Source organism: Phalaenopsis equestris, unplaced genomic scaffold (genome assembly GCF_001263595.1).
Source record: "Phalaenopsis equestris unplaced genomic scaffold, ASM126359v1 Scaffold000002, whole genome shotgun sequence".
In the NCBI taxonomy this organism is placed as follows: domain Eukaryota; kingdom Viridiplantae; phylum Streptophyta; class Magnoliopsida; order Asparagales; family Orchidaceae; genus Phalaenopsis; species Phalaenopsis equestris.
Genome location: NW_018164444.1, coordinates 60,576,152 through 60,595,305, shown reverse-complemented (window position 1 = coordinate 60,595,305; position 19,154 = coordinate 60,576,152). Strand labels below are relative to the sequence as shown.

Below are 19,154 nucleotides of genomic sequence, written 5' to 3'. Positions count from 1 at the left end.
TGTTCGCACAAAAATTTGGCTGAAATACTGCGGACACCAGCCGAACTCCACCTGTCACAATTTATTCTGCGACGAACCTGCGAACTCCACTGCAACTGCATATGCCGCAACTTCTCATGCGACAAACCTGTGAACTCCACTGCAACTGCACATGCCGCAACTCCTGCGACAAAACTGTGAACTCCACTGCAACTGCACATGCCGCAACTCCTCATGCGACAAACTTGTGAACTCCGCTGCAACTACACATGTCGCAACTCCTGCGACAAACCTGCGAACTCCGCTGCAACTGCACATGCCGCAACTCCTGCGACAAACCTGCGAACTCCGCTGCAACTGCACATGCCGCAACTCCTGCGACAAACCTGCGAACTCCGCTGGTCGAGCTCCTCTGTTCGCAAATGCTCATGTTCGCGGTAACTGCACGCGAACTCCAGTTCATGAACTCCACCTCACTGAACACCGTGAAGGTTCGTGAACTATCGCGCCTCGAAGCTTCGACACCGCCTCTACCGCGAACTCCCTGAAGCAGAACTCGCCGAACTGCCGCAGTCATTTAACCGAACTGCTTCGCACCTGTTCATTCCCGCGAGCCCGTTTACCTTGCGAACAATCCGTAAAATTTGTGTGCTGCTCATGTTCGCCACCGAATTCCTCTCCTCTGTGAAACTGCCTCCACTCCTCGCTGCAGTGCTCTCGCGCATCATTCCGGCAAAATAATTTGCTTCCAAAGAAGTCCTCTTCCTCCTGCTTCCAAAGCTTCTAGATAATAAGTCCTCTTCCTCCTGCTTCCAAAGCTTCTAGATAATAAGTCCTCTTCCTCCTGCTTCCAAAGCTTCTAGGAAATAAGTCCTCTTCCTCCTGCTTCCAAAAGCAAGTTTTCTTAGAATCCTGATCCTGCTGGTGGGGAGAAAGGGGAAGGAATATTCTTCTAAGATTTCTCTCATTTCTTTCAGTGCGAACACCTCTGCCAAGCCCTCTGTTCGCAGAGCTTTGCGAACTACACGCTAACCTCCTCGTGGATCCTGATCGCGATCCAAGGCCTGTTCTGTTCGAACGTCTTGGCGAACTGCACGCGATCTTCTCTGAGAACGCCTGTCTCCGACAGTTCTCACGTCTGCCAACAAGAAATCAGAAAATTCCTTTGATTCCCTCCCGTTGGCCACGGAACTGGAACTCTTGCCACGAATATCACGCCGCTGCCTTTGAATCCTCTACCGCAGCGCCCCAAATAAGTAATTGCTGCGAGCCTTCCAACGTCTGCGCCTTCGTTCGCTCTCCGCAATCGGAACCACAAATTCTTCTTTTCCTCTGAATTCCTGTTCTTCTTCGTCTTCCTTCTTCCTGCATCGATCTCCTCCGCTCTAGAACAAAACCTCGCTCTGATACCAATTGTTGTGAAATTAGGGCGAAGAAAAACACAGGAATCGAAACAAATCTAGAAGAAGAACACAGGGATTTACGAGGTTCGGCAAAGATGCCTACATCATCGGGAGCGAGCGGCAAGTTTCACTATTTCAGAGGGGGAGTTCAATTACATACCCATGAGTTACACATATATATAGACATATAAAAAACCCATAGATAAATTACCAACACGCCCTCGCTCCCCCAACCCACAAAATATGAAGAGACACAACTTCACCAAGAGACACACCGCTTCACTTCAAGAAACACACCTCTTCACTTCAAGAAACTCCAACTTCCGATATATGAGTCATGCCTAACAAATATTTATAAGGTGACATAATAATTCTAACAGCTCATATATATGATTTGGCTAGCATAGAACATCAATTATTTATAATTTAGTTGATATATAAAGGTGTTGGGCTTTACCGGAAGAAGAGAAGAAGAATGGAGAAGCAAAAGAATATTAGAAGGCCACAATGTTTTATCTTGTTTCAACTCTCATAGTTCTCATAACCCTTAAGATCCAAGCTTACCACACTTAACTCTTCTATACCTCCACCTCTATAATATTCTAAATCTTCAACACTCGCACAACCTTTATACAAGTACAAATCTCTTCCACCACATACTTATCATTATAAATCTCTTTTGCCATTTTAAATCCTGATTTCAATCACACGAGGAATAGAGTATAGGGAAGGATAGGGAATAGGATGAGGGAGATCATATTGGGTTTTCTATAATTAGCTCTAATGAACAAAAAATCGGAATCCTGATTAACATTTAATACATCCTATTGAAAGGGGTTAACCTTCATAAAATAACAAATTTAGGTCTGTCTCATTCATAGACCTTTAATTAAACATATAAATTATTGACATATTAGTAATATCCTCGCTAAAACTTTGGCCTTGGAGAGCTTTTCTTTCAATTGGTTTGTCGGATAAACACAACTGTTTTATGCTTCTGGTTCTTGGGCTCGGTCCCTCGTGCTTAGCCTTTCGAGCCATGAGAGCTTGGCCTCCGAGTATCTTGATTTTCTTTTGAATGTCTTATTGGTAATATCATCACATATCGTTACCTTTTGAAACAGAATAATTTAATAACAATACTACCTTTTTCTAAGGATTAAAAACATGAATGCTGACTCTGTTATGACTATGCTAACTCTGTTATGACTAATCGATTTCTTCATCTCTGTCTATCTCCAAACGCGAAAAAATCATCATTTTCCTAATGTAGCAGTTAAAATACATGATCTCTCTTATAATTTTAGCTGATGAGTAATGTACTTAGTATGATGAAATATTTGAATTATCAATATATATTTTTACAATAATGTGGATTTCGAGGAAAAGAGTCCAGCTTTTCTCCTTGTTTACATTGCATTTTTTTCATGTGGACTTGCATTATATAGAATATGCGGCATATATGTAAACAGTATGGATAGATAAATGAATCAAGACAAATAGGAAATAACAAAATATCAATTAAATTAGTTTTGCATAATTTGTATATGAAAATATTTTATTTTTAACATCAAACTTCAGCGTACATCAATGTTTTGATGATGAGAAATATTACTCAACACAGAAAGTTAACCATCTTTTCTACTCATCGAATGACATCTAATAATCTAACTTGAAGTAGCTGGAATCAAAGCTGAACCGGAGAAATGACGAACTGGTGAAGGTTTCATTAACCGGCCGGATTCTGTTTGGATCAAATTATGACTGTCGAATTTAATTGGGCCGTTAAAAACCAAATATTTTCTTTTGATTCAAATGATGAAAGTTTCAAAAAGTTGAATTTCGCCAGGTCTTTAAGCAGTCGTAGCACCTTCCCCGGCCTTTTTAGTGCCTTTGGAGCTTCAGCCATCGCATTCTCGTCAGCGCCTGCATCGGCCTTTGGCTCTGTCAGTTGGGAGCCTGTTTTGATATTTTACTGACAAGTGTTGATATTCAACATAGAAGCATTTTCAGATGATGTTGATCAATGGAAAATTTACTGACAAGTGTTTTCATAATCGACGTATATTTTCATTGATATTAAAAAAAATTTAATACTTAAGATAAATATTTTATTGTTAAATTCTGTGCATTACATAAAATAAAGCTAGAATTATAAAAATGTAAATTAAACATGTCTTTAAGAAACTTGAGGAAATCTAACCTGTCAAGAGGCATGGTTAAAGAGGACCCACCGATGGTTAAAGTACTTAGCACATGAACTAGAAATGTCTGTTGCCTTAGTTCTTTCGGAGCTGAATCGAAAGTTGACGGATCATAGAAGTCAATCAGCCAACAAGGTTTTGGCTAACTGACAAACAATTGCAGTAGACCGACCGACAATCTGAACAGAGCGGAGTCTGTCAAGTGGGCTTCCCAGTCCAAGAAATACCTGCCACAAGCGTTCGAGTGGAAAACTTTTTATTTATTTATTTATTTATTTATTTATTTATTTATTATTGAACTATCATGTAGCGCCCCTACTAAAATACGGGCAAGCAGATAATTGTACTCCTTGTGCCCTTTTGCCTTTGCCGAGAAATTGGGGGGGTGTCGGCACTATTTTGAGTTGGGGAGTTGCCCGTTGGAAACTGTCGGTCGCCAGAATCGAAATCTCGTCGCCCGCTTTAGAATGACAGTTTAATTGACATATGTACATAAGTTAAAAAAAATATGAAATCAAACTGATCTCATATTTTTCATAGTTTAAATAAAAGAGCACTATACCTCAAACCTTGTATCTATTCTGAAAGATAAATACAAGAACTAAGGGTGAGACTCAATCAAATAAACTAAGAAATGTATGACATCCATTTGGTCTGCGAAACCATTTTATTTGCCGACAAATTCCCCTATTTAATACGAAGAATTAAACAGAGTTTATATTAAGTCGGGTTCGGAATAGCTTCCTATAAGAGCAAGCCCCTATAATTAATTACATCTTAAATGATCGAAGTCATTTAAGAAAACTCTCGATAAAAATCAGGAAATATTAAAAATCAGAAAATCAGGAAATATTATCTTCAAGGAGTTCAAAAGGATGAAACTTTTCAAAGAGATTGGACAAAGAGGTGTGAAAGGGGGATGGTTCAAATTTGGAACATTTATTGTAGGATCCAAAGGAGGAAGAACTAGGGGATGTCATAGATCCGGAGGAGAATCTCGGCGACTCCCAAGTCTATCATATTGTTTGGCTTCAATTTCGAGGGGAAATTATTTAAGTGTTTCATCTTGCCGATTTTATTATTTAGGGCTTACATTCGTGTGAAACGATCACGCAAATAACCTGGAAGATGTGGGGATTTAGGTCAAGACAAACGAAAACCTCAAAATCCTAAGACGAGTTAGGGTTTATATTGTATAACAAAGACATACAAAGGCCTAAGGAAAAGTTGAGGATTTATGTCACACTAGGCAAACAATCTCGAAGTCTTATGGATTGTTGTTTAATTTCTAAGGAGTGGTTTAGCTGGTGAAGACTTGTTCTGCTGTTGAATATGGTCGTGCTGCCCACGATGCTCGCTCCAAGCTTCTCGTCGTGACGAGTTTAAGTTTTCTAATGTGTCAGGTCATGATGTCAAATCAAATGTCCCTATGGTTGTAGTTATTTAAATATTATGGAGCATATTAAAGTTGATTAGAACGACAACGATTAGGATCCTACGGTTCCCTCGTTCCGACACCATTATTTTCTATCGAATTCACTTAGTACAAATGAATTTACTAAAGTCAACTTAATGAATTCTATACTTTCATTTAGAAAATGGGAAGCCTCGTTAGCAACCGTAGGTTACCTCATCTGAGGGATTCCCGATCGTTCGATAGAGACGTCTTAATTTAGTTGCAATTGTTGTTTTGTGATGTTTGTGATTAAATTTTGAGTTGTTTTATATTTTGAATGTTGTAGCGGTAAATTTTATCTTGGTTGATTTTAATTTTAGTTTTGGTTTTACGACTATCCTAGCAGTTTTAGTTTTGAAACAGAGTGACATCGTTGTTTACAATACAAGTTTTGTAAGTATAAAAATACAATGTGGAAAGTAAAAGAAAAGATGGTACTGTAAACTGTAAAAGCATACTTGGCAAGTCTTCTCGTTCTACCACCTTTGTCTGAGAGGGGAGGCCTCAATCAGATGGTCATTGTAGCTTTGATTGGGTCCAACGAACCTCCAGAACCTCCGGATGAAGTCATGTGCCCTGGTGAATCGTCTAGGTATGAATTCGATCAAGCTCGATTTCAGGTGTTGATTAAAGTCTATGCTAAGGGCTATTTTAGAGGGGGCTTTGATGGGGGATCAACTCCTCTCACTGTGAGGATAGTGTGTGCACAATTAATTTGAGTTTAGTGGACTGTGGAGAGATGTCCCGGTTTTAGCTGAAAATTTGAGCTCAAAATTGGGCTTCCACAGTGGGGATCAGTCGGGGAAAATGGTGGCAGTGAGCTTAGGAGTTCTTGGAGAGTGTCTGAGAGCAATTGGATAGAGTTTCCCCATTGATTTTTAGTACACCTCTCTTTGGCCATGGAGGAGCTGATTAAATAGAGGAGCTTAGAGGGAAGCTCAGGGCAAATTGGTGGGTGCAAAGAGCTGCTTAGGTGGAGGGCTGAGGAGCTAAAGAGCCATCGGGATGAGGTGGCCTCTATGGTTGAAATGAGGTTTGATTTAGGGGTGGTGGCTCTCAATTTTGGCTCCTCCGGTGACTAGGGTGGTTGTTCATGGTAGGTGAGGTTCTTAGGTGGCTCAGGAAGCTCAGAGGAATCTGTCACAACCATTAATTTGGGTTGGTGATAGGTTTTGGCAAAGATATCTTTGTCTTAAGCAATTTAGGAAACAATTTAGGAAACAGAAACAAATCCCTTGAATTAGGGGACATTTGGTTCATGATTCATCTAGGGTGGGTTAAGTAAGGTTTAGCCTGGTCCAAGGGGGAGCTTAGGGGCTGTGGAGTCATCAATTTAGTGGTCTTAGGATGACTAAGTTAATTTTGGTATATGGGTCCAATTTTGCGTCCAAATGGCCAAAGGCTGGGTTTGGGTTAGGCTAGCCATGACTTTGAGCTCAATTGACTGATCAAAGATGATTTTCATGAAGATTTTTGGTGAAGGATTGAAGTGATTTTGAGTTCAATTGGAAGCTCAATTTGAAGGATTTTGGGCTTTTGATCAATTTGGGCATAATGGACTAGACTTGGGTCTAGGTTGGGCTAAGGTTGGGCTAAGTCCAAATTGATGGTTGAAATGGTCTATAAGAATGTCATGAAGAGTTTTCAACATGAATTGGATGCCAATTTTGGGGTTAGAGCATTCAATTTTGTGGGATTAGGAGGTATGGCCAATTTGAGGCAAATTTGGGGATTTTTGGATTTGGGTTAAAATTGAGTGCAATTGAGGCTTTACCAAGGAAAATTAAAGGTCAAATTTGATTTTTATGAATGTTATGAAGAATTTATGGCCCAAATCGAGGCAATTTAGTAGGATATGGGGTTCAATTTGGTGAGATTAGGTTATATGATCAAAATTGGGGGCTTTGAATTAGATCAAAATTGAGCTCAAAGCATGGGCCAATTATTGGTTTGGATTGATCATATGAAAGGTGAATTTGAGTTTAGAATTGAAATTGAGGGAAATTTGGGCCAAATTGATGGACATTTGGAATGAATTTGGGGAAATTTGGTCTTTAAAGGCAATTAAGGGGTTTTTGTCAAAATGGTCAAATTGGCCAAGTTGGGTTCAATTGAAGGGTTCAAATTGACTTTGGGGACATTTGAGGTGATTCATTTGAGGTGATTTTGGATGATTTTGGAGGTTTTGGAAAAGTTTGGGGTGTCAAGGGTATTTTTGTAATTTTGGCAAATTTACGATATTTTGATAATTTTAAAATTTTTTGGTGGTTTTGGGTAATTTAGGTTTTTTTCAAATTGTTTGAAATGATTTTTGAACTAATTTGGAAATTTTGGGTGAATTAGAGGATTTTGACCAAATTTAGGGTTTCAATGGCATTTTTTAGGTGGATTTAGGAGCAAAAGGCCAAGGTGGACACTTTGGTAGAATTGGGGTGCCAACCACCCTATACGAGTCATGAACTAATGAAATTCCTATTTGGGTCCTCTATGTAATAGTCTTAGCTAAACCCTAGCCTAGGGCTAGTGGGTTTAGGAGACCATCTACATGAGTCTCCCAAAAGATCAAGGGATCAAAGCCAATAATTTAGGGTGGTTTTTGAGTGATTGTGGGTGACAGTGAGTGCAAGTGAGTGAACTAATTTCAGACCAACACCCCGGGTCAATTCTAAGGTCAAGCAGTCCTACGGGAACTCTCCTTGAGATCCTCCATACTGACCCCACCTACTAAGTGCTAGAGGTTATGACCAATATGTGGAACTTCAAGTTGAGCAAGGAAAAGTTTAGAATTTCTAATGGTGAGGGTTCTTTTTCTAGTTTTCTAAGAATAGTCAACAGAAAAGTCCTATGGTTAGACCTTAGGAAACTAAAGAGGGAAAACTAAACCTCAACCAAAAGTGAGGTCAACAGGGGGTAGTAAAAGACTGATGAATCAGTAAAAACTCTAGAAGTTTTATTCTGCTGGGCACCATCTCTCTTTTTATCTCATCTTCCATTACAGAAGTAGTAATATTTTTCGACAACCAAGTTTCGTCGGTTCTGATGTGAGAAACCTGTCGCTTTTAATATTTCTGTTGGTTCACTGATTGTTTTAAGCTCATAGATTAACTGATATTCCGACAACATAAAATTACTGAAACATAACTGAGATTAATGTTGTAGCTATTTTTGAGAAATTTCAAATCATAGGTTTTTTTCGGTTCATAGAACTGACGGCTATTCCGTTGGCAATAGCGACAACATACACGTTGAAAAAGTATCACGCTTGTTAGTTCTTTTATGCAGGCAAACCGTCAGTTATGCGTCGTCGATGCGTCAGATTTTTTAATCGGCGGATAAGCTGTTAGAAAAATGTTGCGCCCATCGTTTTCGTATGACACACTTATGTCGTCGGTTCGGTGTCGGTTATGCGTTAGTAAATAAGTATATTGGCTAGCCACCGATTTTACCTACAGACATGCTAAAAGTAGTTGCAAAAACGACGATAATCCCTTAGGAAAAAAACTTTTTTTTTTTTCATATTTATATTACCACACATATTATCACAACATTTAATATATCATTCAAAGCATTTAACAAACTAAAATAACAGTTGAACAATAAACTATCTAATTAGATATCAAAATAAATAAAATACATTTAACCTAAAAAATATATATTATTTTTCACAGAAAAAATATATGTACAAATGTACAATATAATCATAAAAAATGCCCCCTAATCTTTCCCCTCTATTTTCTCATCCTCATTGTCATCGGCATTCACTATTTTCTCCTCCTCCAATGTTGTTGTTGCCTTGCCACACTCCCTCATCCGCTGTCAGAAGGAATCTAACTCGGCCTATAGCTTGGCCTCCATGTTAGCCTCCAGTTCCGACCTCATCTGAGTGAAGTGGACCTTCATCTCGACAAAGAAAGCTTTTGAATAAAAGATTCTATGAGCGTAATAAGTTTCTTAACACATTGATTATTCATTGAAACATAATTGTATTTTTTTTAATGAGCTTTTTGTTCATTTCAGATTAAAAGAAACAATGATTCTTCTTTAGTTGATGAAATCATGACTCTTGTAAATGGTTCTAACAAAGTTACACAAAGATATAAGACATTGTACTTAAATGGTAATAAATTTTATATCAAATATTATGATGATAATTAAAGAAATCAAAACTACACTGTTGTGAACACCACAAAAAATATCAACTTCAATTACTACGGGCAGGTGAATGATATTATTAACATTTGTTATTCCGACTTATTTTGGGTTGTCTTGTTCAAATGTGATTGGGGGAACAATAATGTTACCGAGACGAAGAGAGACCAATTTGGACTGAATTTAGTGAACTTTCACTCTTAATTCATACTGGCGAAAAAAGAGAACATGAACCATTTATTTTCTTTTCTCAACTGGAGTAAGTGTTCTACATTCGGGATCCCAAAAATTAAAGTTAGAATTATGTTATAAGATTAAAAACCTGAGATATTTATGATTATAGTATAACTTCTAATATAGAGGAAATTGGACGAATAGTTGAAGTTTTTTAGGATCCTTTGATCCTTTGTGTGTGTGTATGTGTGTGTTTTTTTTGTGCTGAAGAGAAACTCAATTAGTTCATATTCCATGTAGGTCAATATGTGGTAAGAACTTCATATTTTTAGACTATTTTTTATTCATTTTACTAATTGTTTGTAGGAAATCCTAGCTGTTTTTTGGAAATACTGAAACTTATTGTACTTTTATTGCTTGGTTTTATGTTTTTTGCCCTTGTTTTGTACATATTTTTATGTTTTATTGTTGTAGAATGGTTTGGTGATGTTAAATCTTTTGATGTTTTGAGGAGTTTTGATCTCATTTGTTTTGATAATTTCATTGAATTCTAAGGAAGTTATACATACATACATACCACTTAATTCAATGTATTTACATGCATATGAAAGATTTGGGTGTTAAGTTCGTAGGAATTGAGTGGTATGTAAGTAAATGCCCCATAAATGTGAGATAAATACTATATGAAGCAGGTGTGCTGGAAGGATTTATTTCTCTATTCTGAAATTGAAGCCCAGTATGTTTAATTTGCATTTTAGTAACATCCTTATTCATTAGATAACCTCTATCCAATTCATACTGATTTTTATATGGTATATCTGCAATTAATGTGTGTAGTTTTTTTTTCAGATTAAATCAGATTGATTTTTACTTGGATTTCTGAACGAAACTCTTGCTTCATTTGTTAATAAGTTCTTAACTACTTCACATTAGTAGTTTTCAGATATGACAATAAGTAGTTTGTTGAAATGTACCAAAAATGTCGTATCTAGGTGGTCTCAGTAGAAGAGAGAGTAGTATTCCATCTGAACAGTCTTCTACGCCATTCTGACTCACAGGAGTAGAGCATAAGCGGCGCACCAAATTCAAAAACTCAATTGTCTCGTAATTCTGGAAATCAGACATCATGACAGAAGAAGACATTTGGCTTATTATTGTAACGTTATTATTTATATCGCTTTTACTCAAATATATAATGTTTAATGTTGTGATGAAATTTATTTATACTCTCGTTCACTGTTATCGATGATCAATTCGCTCCAATTAGGTGTAGGGGGTCCACTTCTTGCGTAGATATTCAAAATCTGCCTCAAGGTACTCGTGTTCATGTCAAGGTGAAAAAGAATTGTGCGTCTTGCAATATCCCAAAGTCCACACTACTAGCATCATATCTAGGAGTTATCGCTAGAGCTTCAAAGCTAGCTTCAATATCATTTCAAGATTGATGAAATAAATGTTTAGAGCCATTTAAAAAAAAAAATTTGTCAGTAGAAGTAGAAGTAACAAAAGTAATCAGCATTATTTTATATCTATTTTGATTACTAAGCTTTATATTAAATAATTTTCATTTTTTTATTAAATAAAATCAAAATTTGAGATTTATGGACAAGCTAGATGATGGATTTATCAATCAGTAGGAGTAAAGTGACGTAACTATAAAAATTATTTGAAGGAACAACATTGGGATAGCCGACCGGTAGAAGATATTTTGGAGGGTGTCCAAAAAGAAGTTGATTATGTGCAGTGGTGTCAATTAGTGACCCAATGATCGAAACCAAACGATCGGGTAAGTTTTATTATTTTCTTTTGTACTACAAGTAATGCAAGCATAAATAAATTTTTGTGTTGTTTTGCTTTGATTTTATTTTTTTGGTAGGAGAGGGCAGAAAAAAATAGAGTAAATGCCAAAAAACAAACTTGTTGTCGCACAATGGGCCGAGTAAGCTTTGTTAGGAAACAGAAAGAGACGGTTCGAGATTATTTATATTTTGAATTCATTGCTACATATTACTTTCTCATGTTCTATATTTTGCAGTTTAATCAGAACACATTACAACTATGGAAAATTAGTCAAACACATAAAGACGGGAATTGGTCATCTGAGGATACTAGACTTAGATGGGTAGTATTATATTTTTTTTCGTAGATACTCTCTTACTTTTAATGATTAATTCATTTTCTTTTAAAATTTTTAGTCTACAGGTGCACGCTTGTGAGCTTTTGGTGGACGATAGTCTAACACGTGAGGATGGAAATATTGAGGCAAATGAGAGGGTTTTTCTTGATATCATGGGTCAAGAGTACCCTGATGGAGTACACACGCAAATATTTAGAGCAACTCTAACTTGTTACTTTGCAAATAGTACAACTACTACCGGCGAAAGCAATGAAGGTAATAACATTGTTCGAGTGGCCAGGGTGGAACCGGACATATAAATTATAAAGCATGAGATGCGGGACTTCGATTCATGTTGTGATGAGATAAGAGGATTTATGCAACGAGTTGAGACAATACATCCACCACCAAGGTGTTTGCATGCTGTACACTGATTCTTATATTATAAAATTTTGAACTAAGTTTGATCATTAATTTTTTTCATCATTTCATAACTATTATTTTATTTATAGGAAGATAATGAACACTTTTCTCAAGAGTAAAGTCAAAGAAAATTAGGAATGAAGCATTCCGAGTGCTTATGCAAGCTAGATAGTTGGGTCATATTTTGTTATAGCATTTATGTTATGCCGCTGTAAACTATTTTCTTTAAAGTCAACATGTTAGCTTTCTTTTGTTTAAAATGCAATGAAGTATAGTTTTCATATTCATTAGTAATGTGTATGAGATATAATCTATAATTAGTTTTATTATTATAATTCAAAAGCATAAACGGCTTCATATGGCCCTATGCGAAGGACTAAAGAAAAGCCTCTACAAGCTGGCTGGTTTTTCATGGGCATTTTTTTAAAAGCATAAACGGCTTCATCATAGACTGCTAGTTTTGAAAATCAAAATCATATTGGCAATGCACATGGTAAAGATACTTATCGTCACTATTAAATTAGAGGAATATAAGAAGATTTACAGGACTTCGGCGCAAATGCCGTTTATGTGCATAACTCAAAAAGGAGCTTTGGCTGCAAAGGTACTCGCCCTTTTGAATGTTCTTCATGAGCAATCTTCTTACTTTTAGAAGGCCATTTGGTCCGCAATGTGGATATGTTTGTGGGTAGATGCTCTGAAATTTTTCAATATCAATTCACTGTAAAGTTTTGTCAGATGTGTAAATTCTATTTTATCATATAAATCAATGGAAGTAATTGCAAGGCTTGTCATTTTCTTATAAATTGTTTTTTAAAATAAGGAACTACTTGTGGGCTTATTGAGCAGTTTGTTGTGGTTTCTTTGGTAAAACTCCTGTGCCCATAAACTATTTTGGAAGATTTACATATATACCACATTTGGCGTAGCAAGGTGATATGTATCTAAAAATTGAATTTTAGGTGATAGATATATAAATACACCGGTATTAAGTGGTATGTATTTAGATATTCATTCTTGTTATAATGTGATGATTTGATCAGTCATGGATCCTAATTTTTAATTTATTTGTGACTTATTCGCCTTATGATGCTTTGAAGCAGTTATGGAAATTGGCTTGCCCACAGCATGGGGAAATATTTCGATACGGAATACGCACGAACATCGAAATAGAACCTGCGAAGGTTATTGGGGTTATATGTTATTGGAATTAATACTCCAATAACCTATTAATAACCCTCCAATACCCCCAAGCAGAAGTTATTGAGTGGTTATTATGCACGCAGCTCTGCGTGCGTATTCCTTATGAAAATATTTCCTCACAGCGTGAACTTCCTCCACTCAAGATGAGAAATGGAAAAGCGATGAGTTGGCAGGGCATAGATTCCTCAACAGATTTCAGTTGTTCATTAATGACCCAGCTATTCATGTCATTAATATGTAACTTATTCTATAAAGGAATTAATTTAGATTAATGGTAGGCTTGTCTAGTTTATTCATTAGCCAATGAGTAGAGCCGAGATGAGCTCAAGCTCGAGCTTGTTTAATAAACGAGCTCAAGTTTGAGCTCTAGCTCGAGCTAATGGCTCGATAAGCTCGGATCATGAGCTTGTTAACGACCACGAGTCGGTTTGGATCATTTATGTTAAGTGTTGAACCTCGATCTACGCCTCCCGATCCCGCTCCCGCACTACTAGATTGCGAATCGGCGCGATCCCGATCCCGCTCCCACCTCCCTCTCGCGAATACCCACAACCGCTCCCTCTCGTTTTTAGTTCACGAGCTGGCCCCGCTCCCGTTTCACAAATAATCGCGACGTCTCCTTCTTGTTCATGATAAAAGCTTTGGACGACTCTCCTTGAAGTTTAGAAGTCACGATTTGAGTTATTCTTCGGTTTCCTATGGATAGAGGAAGGTTTCTCGGGCAGAGGAAGAGAAGTGCAAACAGTAGTTCTTTGCCGCAGAAGGAAGATGAAGGAAGAAGAAGAAGATTGTTCTCCCTTTGCTTCTTCTTGGTGGATTGTCGCAAAAGAGAAATTGAGTTTATTTCTCTTGTAAGTTTATCTTCTTCGGTGTATCTCGGTGTAGAGTTTCTTCGGTGTATCTCAGTGTAGAAAGAGAAAAACAGAGAGAGAAGAAGATAGAGCAATAAAGTAGAAGTGAGAATATCCTATTGTAAGTTGAGGTGATCTACTGGTGTAAATTCCTCAATTAGTAAATTCTCTGCAACTCCGTGGACGTAGGCAATTTGCCAAATCACATAAATTTGTGTGTTCTTTTCTGGTGTGAATTTTTCTCTTTCTATTTTTCACTTCGAAGATCATTCTCCTGTTTGATTTATCATATATAGATCTCATAACAACTGGTGTCAAAGCTTCGTTCAGATCTAATGAATAGTGATGACTACAGATGAAGTGAAGGTTTCAGGAATCAAGAAATTTGATGGAACGGATTTTGGTTATTGGAGGATGCAGATATAAAGCATCTTCCGTTATTGAGGAAAAGACTTGAAAGAATAGATGAGGCTGAATGAAATTTTTTGGTTTGGATCGACAAGTTCTGGGGTCTGGGGGTTATTTGATTGACCCTATCGAGGTTCGTTGCACACAACGTCGTCAATGAGAGGACGATTGTCGATCTCATGGCAGTCTTATCAGGTATGTATGAAAAGCCATCGTCGAATAACAAGGTGCGCTTGATGAAAAAGTTATTCAACTTGAAGATGACGAAAAGTGTTTTTGTTGCTCATCACCTAAATGATTTCAATTGTATCACAAATCAATTTTCATCTGTGAAAATTGATTTTGATGATGAGATATGTGCATTGATCCTGTTGGCTTCCTTGTCAGATAGTTGGGAAGCCATGAGAATAGCAGTTAGCAGTTATGCAGGTAAATCTAAACTGAAATATGATGATATTCGTGATTTGATTTTGGCTGAGGAAGTTAGCAGGAAAGATTATGGCGAGGTCTCAGGTTCGAGTTCAACAATGAATGTTGATTTCAGAGGGAGATGACATGACAGAAACTTAAGTATAGGGAGATCAAAATCAAAGTTTAGTAAGCAAACAACCTGTTGGAATTGTGGCAAGGCTGGCCACATAAAGAAGAACTACAAGAATCCTAAGAAAATAGAGAATGATAGCGTAAAAGTGATATCTGAAGAATCACATAATGCATTATTGTTGGCAGTTCATAGTTCTGTTGAAGACTTGATATTAGATTCAGGGGCTTTGAATGTGGTAAGAAATCTTCCAGATGCTATAGTGCAGGGCAGTGTTGGAAGTGAAGAGGAAAGTGGGTCTGGGGCACCCATTCCTATTGTTCAATAGACAGATGTTGAAGAACCATAGAGTTATGAAGAAATATTGCAAGTTGAAAGTTCCAGCAAGTGGGAGCTAGCATAACTTCCACCAGGGAATAAAACATTGCACAACAAGTGAGTGTACCAGGTGAAGACTGAGTGTGATGTCAGTATGATGTACAAGGCTAGACTTGTTAAAAAAGGCTTTCAGCAGAGACAAGAGTGATCCAGGAAATAACTTGGAGGTGCAAAGCTATATGGAGTCTGCTGATATGTTGACCGAGGGTCTTACTCTTGAGAAACTGAAATTGTGCACAGCTTCAGTTGGTCTTCTGGAGTGAAGATAGAGACTTTGAGGAGCAGAGGTGGAGGATCAAGGTAGAGGATTCAAGTTGGAGGATTCATGTTTGAAGAAAAGAACTACACTGTTTTGAAGAAATTGAAGAAAAGAACTACACTGTTAGTGAAGGATATCAGTTTGAGAAAGAATACGTTGTAACAGGTGTATCAGTCTCCAAGTGAGAGATTGTTAAGTGTTGTAGCCCGATCTAAGCCTCCCGATCTCGCTCCCGCACTGCTCGATCGCGGATCGGCGTGATCCCGATCCCTCTCCCGCCTCCCTTTCGCGAAAGCCCACGACCGCTCCAGCTCGTTTTCAGTTTGTGAACTGGTCTCGTTCCCGTTTCGCGAATAGTCGCGACGTCTCCTTCCTGTCAACGATAAAAGCTTTGGACGGCTCTCCTTGAAGTTTAGAAGTCACGGTTTTAGTTCTTCTTCGGTTTTCTCAGGATAGATGAAGGTTTCTCGGGGCTGAGGAAGAGAAGTGCAAGTGGTAGTTTCTTGCGGCAGAAGGAAGAAGAAGGAAGAAAAAGAAGAAGATTGTTCTCCCTTGACTTCTTCTTGGTGGCTTGTGGCAGAAGAGAAATTGAGTTTATTTCTCTTGTAACTTTATCTTCTTTAGTGTACCTCCATGTAGAGTTTCTTCAGTGTATCTCAGTGTAGAGAGAGAGAAAAACATTGAGACAAGATGAGAGAGCAACGAAATGGAAGTGAGAGATTCCTCTCGTAAGTCGAGGTGATCGACTGGTGTAAATTCGTCAATTAGTAAAATCCTCTGCAACTCCGTGGACGAAAGCAATTTGTCAAACCTTGTTAAATCTCTGTGTTCTTCTTATGGATTTGCATTGTTTCGCCCTAAATTTCATAATAATTTACACCCCCCCAATTAAATATGATTTAGAAACATCTAAATTGATGATTTAAACGAGTTAATTGATGCTCATCACCCTGAAAGCATGGTTTTCAATCTCAGTGATTATGGTTCCCTTTCAATTTACATCATTTTAAAATCGGTCAATGCTTTTTATTTTGATTGGTTTGAAAAATTTCACCACATACTGAAAATATTGGCTGAAATTTTGAATGAAAACATTAGTTCTACTTCTTTCTGAATTTAGGACTATAATATAAAATTAATTAAACAATAAAAGATTAACAAAAAAATAAACTAAAGTTAGCTCTGAAGATAAATTTAATAAAATGAGAGTTTACGCCGTGTGATTGAATTCGAAAGTATACCATAAAAGAAGGTTATAAAGACCATAAAATTTTAACACGAAATAAACTAAAGCGAAAAAAATCATCATTTTCTATAGGGCTATCAAAAAATCTTGTAATTCACGAATAGCTCGTGATCGGGTCGTTAAATAGCTTGTATTTGATTCATTCATTAAGCAAACGGTTGAACACGGATAATTTTCTTAAGCTGATATATAAATGAACCGAACCAAAACAAATGTTTGTTCGCTCGTGCTCGACTTGTTTTGAGTAGAAATAATTGAATAATAAACAATAAAATTTATTCATGTACTTTTTACATTATTTCTTAAGGGTGGGATAAATGCACAATGTGAAGTTTAGGTGTTAGATATGTAGATACATAGCAAATACTTAAGAATTGGCTTATATGTATGTAAATGCCCAAAAAAAAGATAAAAAATACAAAATAGTGTGGGAGGAGTATGTAAAGAGAAGTTTACTCAAAGCCTTAGAAGTGCTTAATTGTTGGAAAATTTCTCCTTCGAGCATTATAATCACACGGCCCTCATGAGAGTTCTAGTGGTTGAGCTCTAATTTGAATTGAGCTCGGACAAATTAATTTGAATAAAAAAGAACATTGATATGATATTCATGAGCTATTTCAAATATGAGCCTATTTCAAACAAAAAAAAAAACTCAAAAAAGTTAAACACGAACAAACTCAGGACTTGCTCAAGCTAGTTTTGTTTACACCCCTAGTTTTTCGACATGTTGAAATGATCAACTTAGAAATTGGAGAAGACCGGATAACAAAATTGGGATCACTATCTTGATCTTCTGTATTTATATTAGAGATTATTTCGGAAATAATGGAAGATTGATCACAATCACATAACAACTGTCATGCATCAGCAATTGAGTGACAATAATCAAGTGTGGACAATCAGATAATAAAAATTTAAAATACATTTTTGGGTTGGGATCGAGTTGACACATCAAATTCAAAATTGACTCAAAATCAATTTCCCAACCCCAAATTGACTATAAATTGAATTGAATAACTATTATGTGTTATGTTAAACAGATTATAGTAATTATGTTGGCTTAATGACTTAAGACTGGCCGGAAATGAATTGAACTTTTTGGCCTGTTTAATATAGTAATTGGTCTTGGATAAAACACTTTGGGTTCACCCTAACTCAGACCAGTGAATCTGACTTTAACACTCTTCTTCAAAATTCCATTCTTTTAAAATTTACAATTTATATTGAATTAATATAATATTCAAATCCACTTGATGGTAAAAAAAAAAGCTTCTCATTATTGTTTTTTTCTTTTATTGCTCAAATCCATACCTTAAAATTAGCCAATATTTACAACCCTAACTATTGCCACTTCACTGGAATCATCACCAAGGAATCCGAGGCAGCGAACTCTGAAAAATCTTCAGCAAGCGTTAGAGAGAGAAACATCCCCACGGTGCGCAATGGCCGAGATGGTTTACGGCGACGACCTCCACGACGGCGACGGCATGGTGGTCGGAAGAGATGCAGCTATCCAGGCTCTGAACACAATCATCCAACTCCACTTCGAGAAAACCCTAGAGAAAAAGAGAGCAGTCGACGCCCAAAAGAAGGAGATGTGGCGTCTCTTTCAACTCTTCTTCCTCTTCCTCGCACTAGTCCTCGCCGCTCAGGTCCAGGCCCCGCCATCTCGCCTTCAATGCCGCCATTGCTGGGCTCCGATCGGCCTCCTCTCCCTCGGCCATCTCATCTTCTATGTTTCTGTAGCCCAAACCCTAAGATGCATCAATGGATTCAAGTACCAACGCCGATGTCACAAGCTAACCCTAGCCCTCGCTACGGATCGTCTCAAGCATTTGAAGCTGCGCTATTCCGCCGCCGCGGCGGCAACCACCCACGGCGCCGCTTTTGCCGGGTGAGTTCGAGATCCATTACCAGCAGCCGCCGGATAACTATTTGGGGAAGTTTAAGCGGAGTTGGGCTTTGTATTTTGTGTTTCTGATGTGCACATTTGGATTCATGGTTTCCGCTTCTCTTGTTCTACTTTGCTTCTAGCTCTGTTTTGAATAATGATGCTGCAATTTGTTTTTTTTATTCTGGTTCGTTCTTGAGATTCGATCTCCGGCTACCGGAAGCTAAATCTCCGGTGATGTGAAAGAGGGGCGTATGGTGTGCCGCAGAAACTTTTTATTTGTGCTTTGTGGGTCGTGTGGGAGTTGATGGGCGGATGGGATTTGTTTTGATATGTTGTATTCTAGTTGTGGAAACGAATAGATATTATGAGCCGCCGTCTTGGGCCATCTACTTTGTCTCATTTTATCGTTTTTCTTACAGATATATATATAATATATATATATATATATATATTTATATTTATTTATTTAT

At 37.4% G+C, this 19,154-nt stretch overlaps 1 protein-coding gene across 1 annotated transcript; it reads left to right on the top strand.

The window, feature by feature from the left end:
- Positions 1–18,132: 18,132 nt before the first annotated feature.
- Positions 18,133–18,863, top strand: LOC110038704. The gene is given in 2 exon segments (XM_020743603.1): positions 18,133–18,684; positions 18,686–18,863. Coding segments are annotated over 2 exon segments (591 nt in total). The 5' UTR covers positions 18,133–18,232; the 3' UTR covers positions 18,825–18,863.
- Positions 18,864–19,154: the final 291 nt, after the last annotated feature.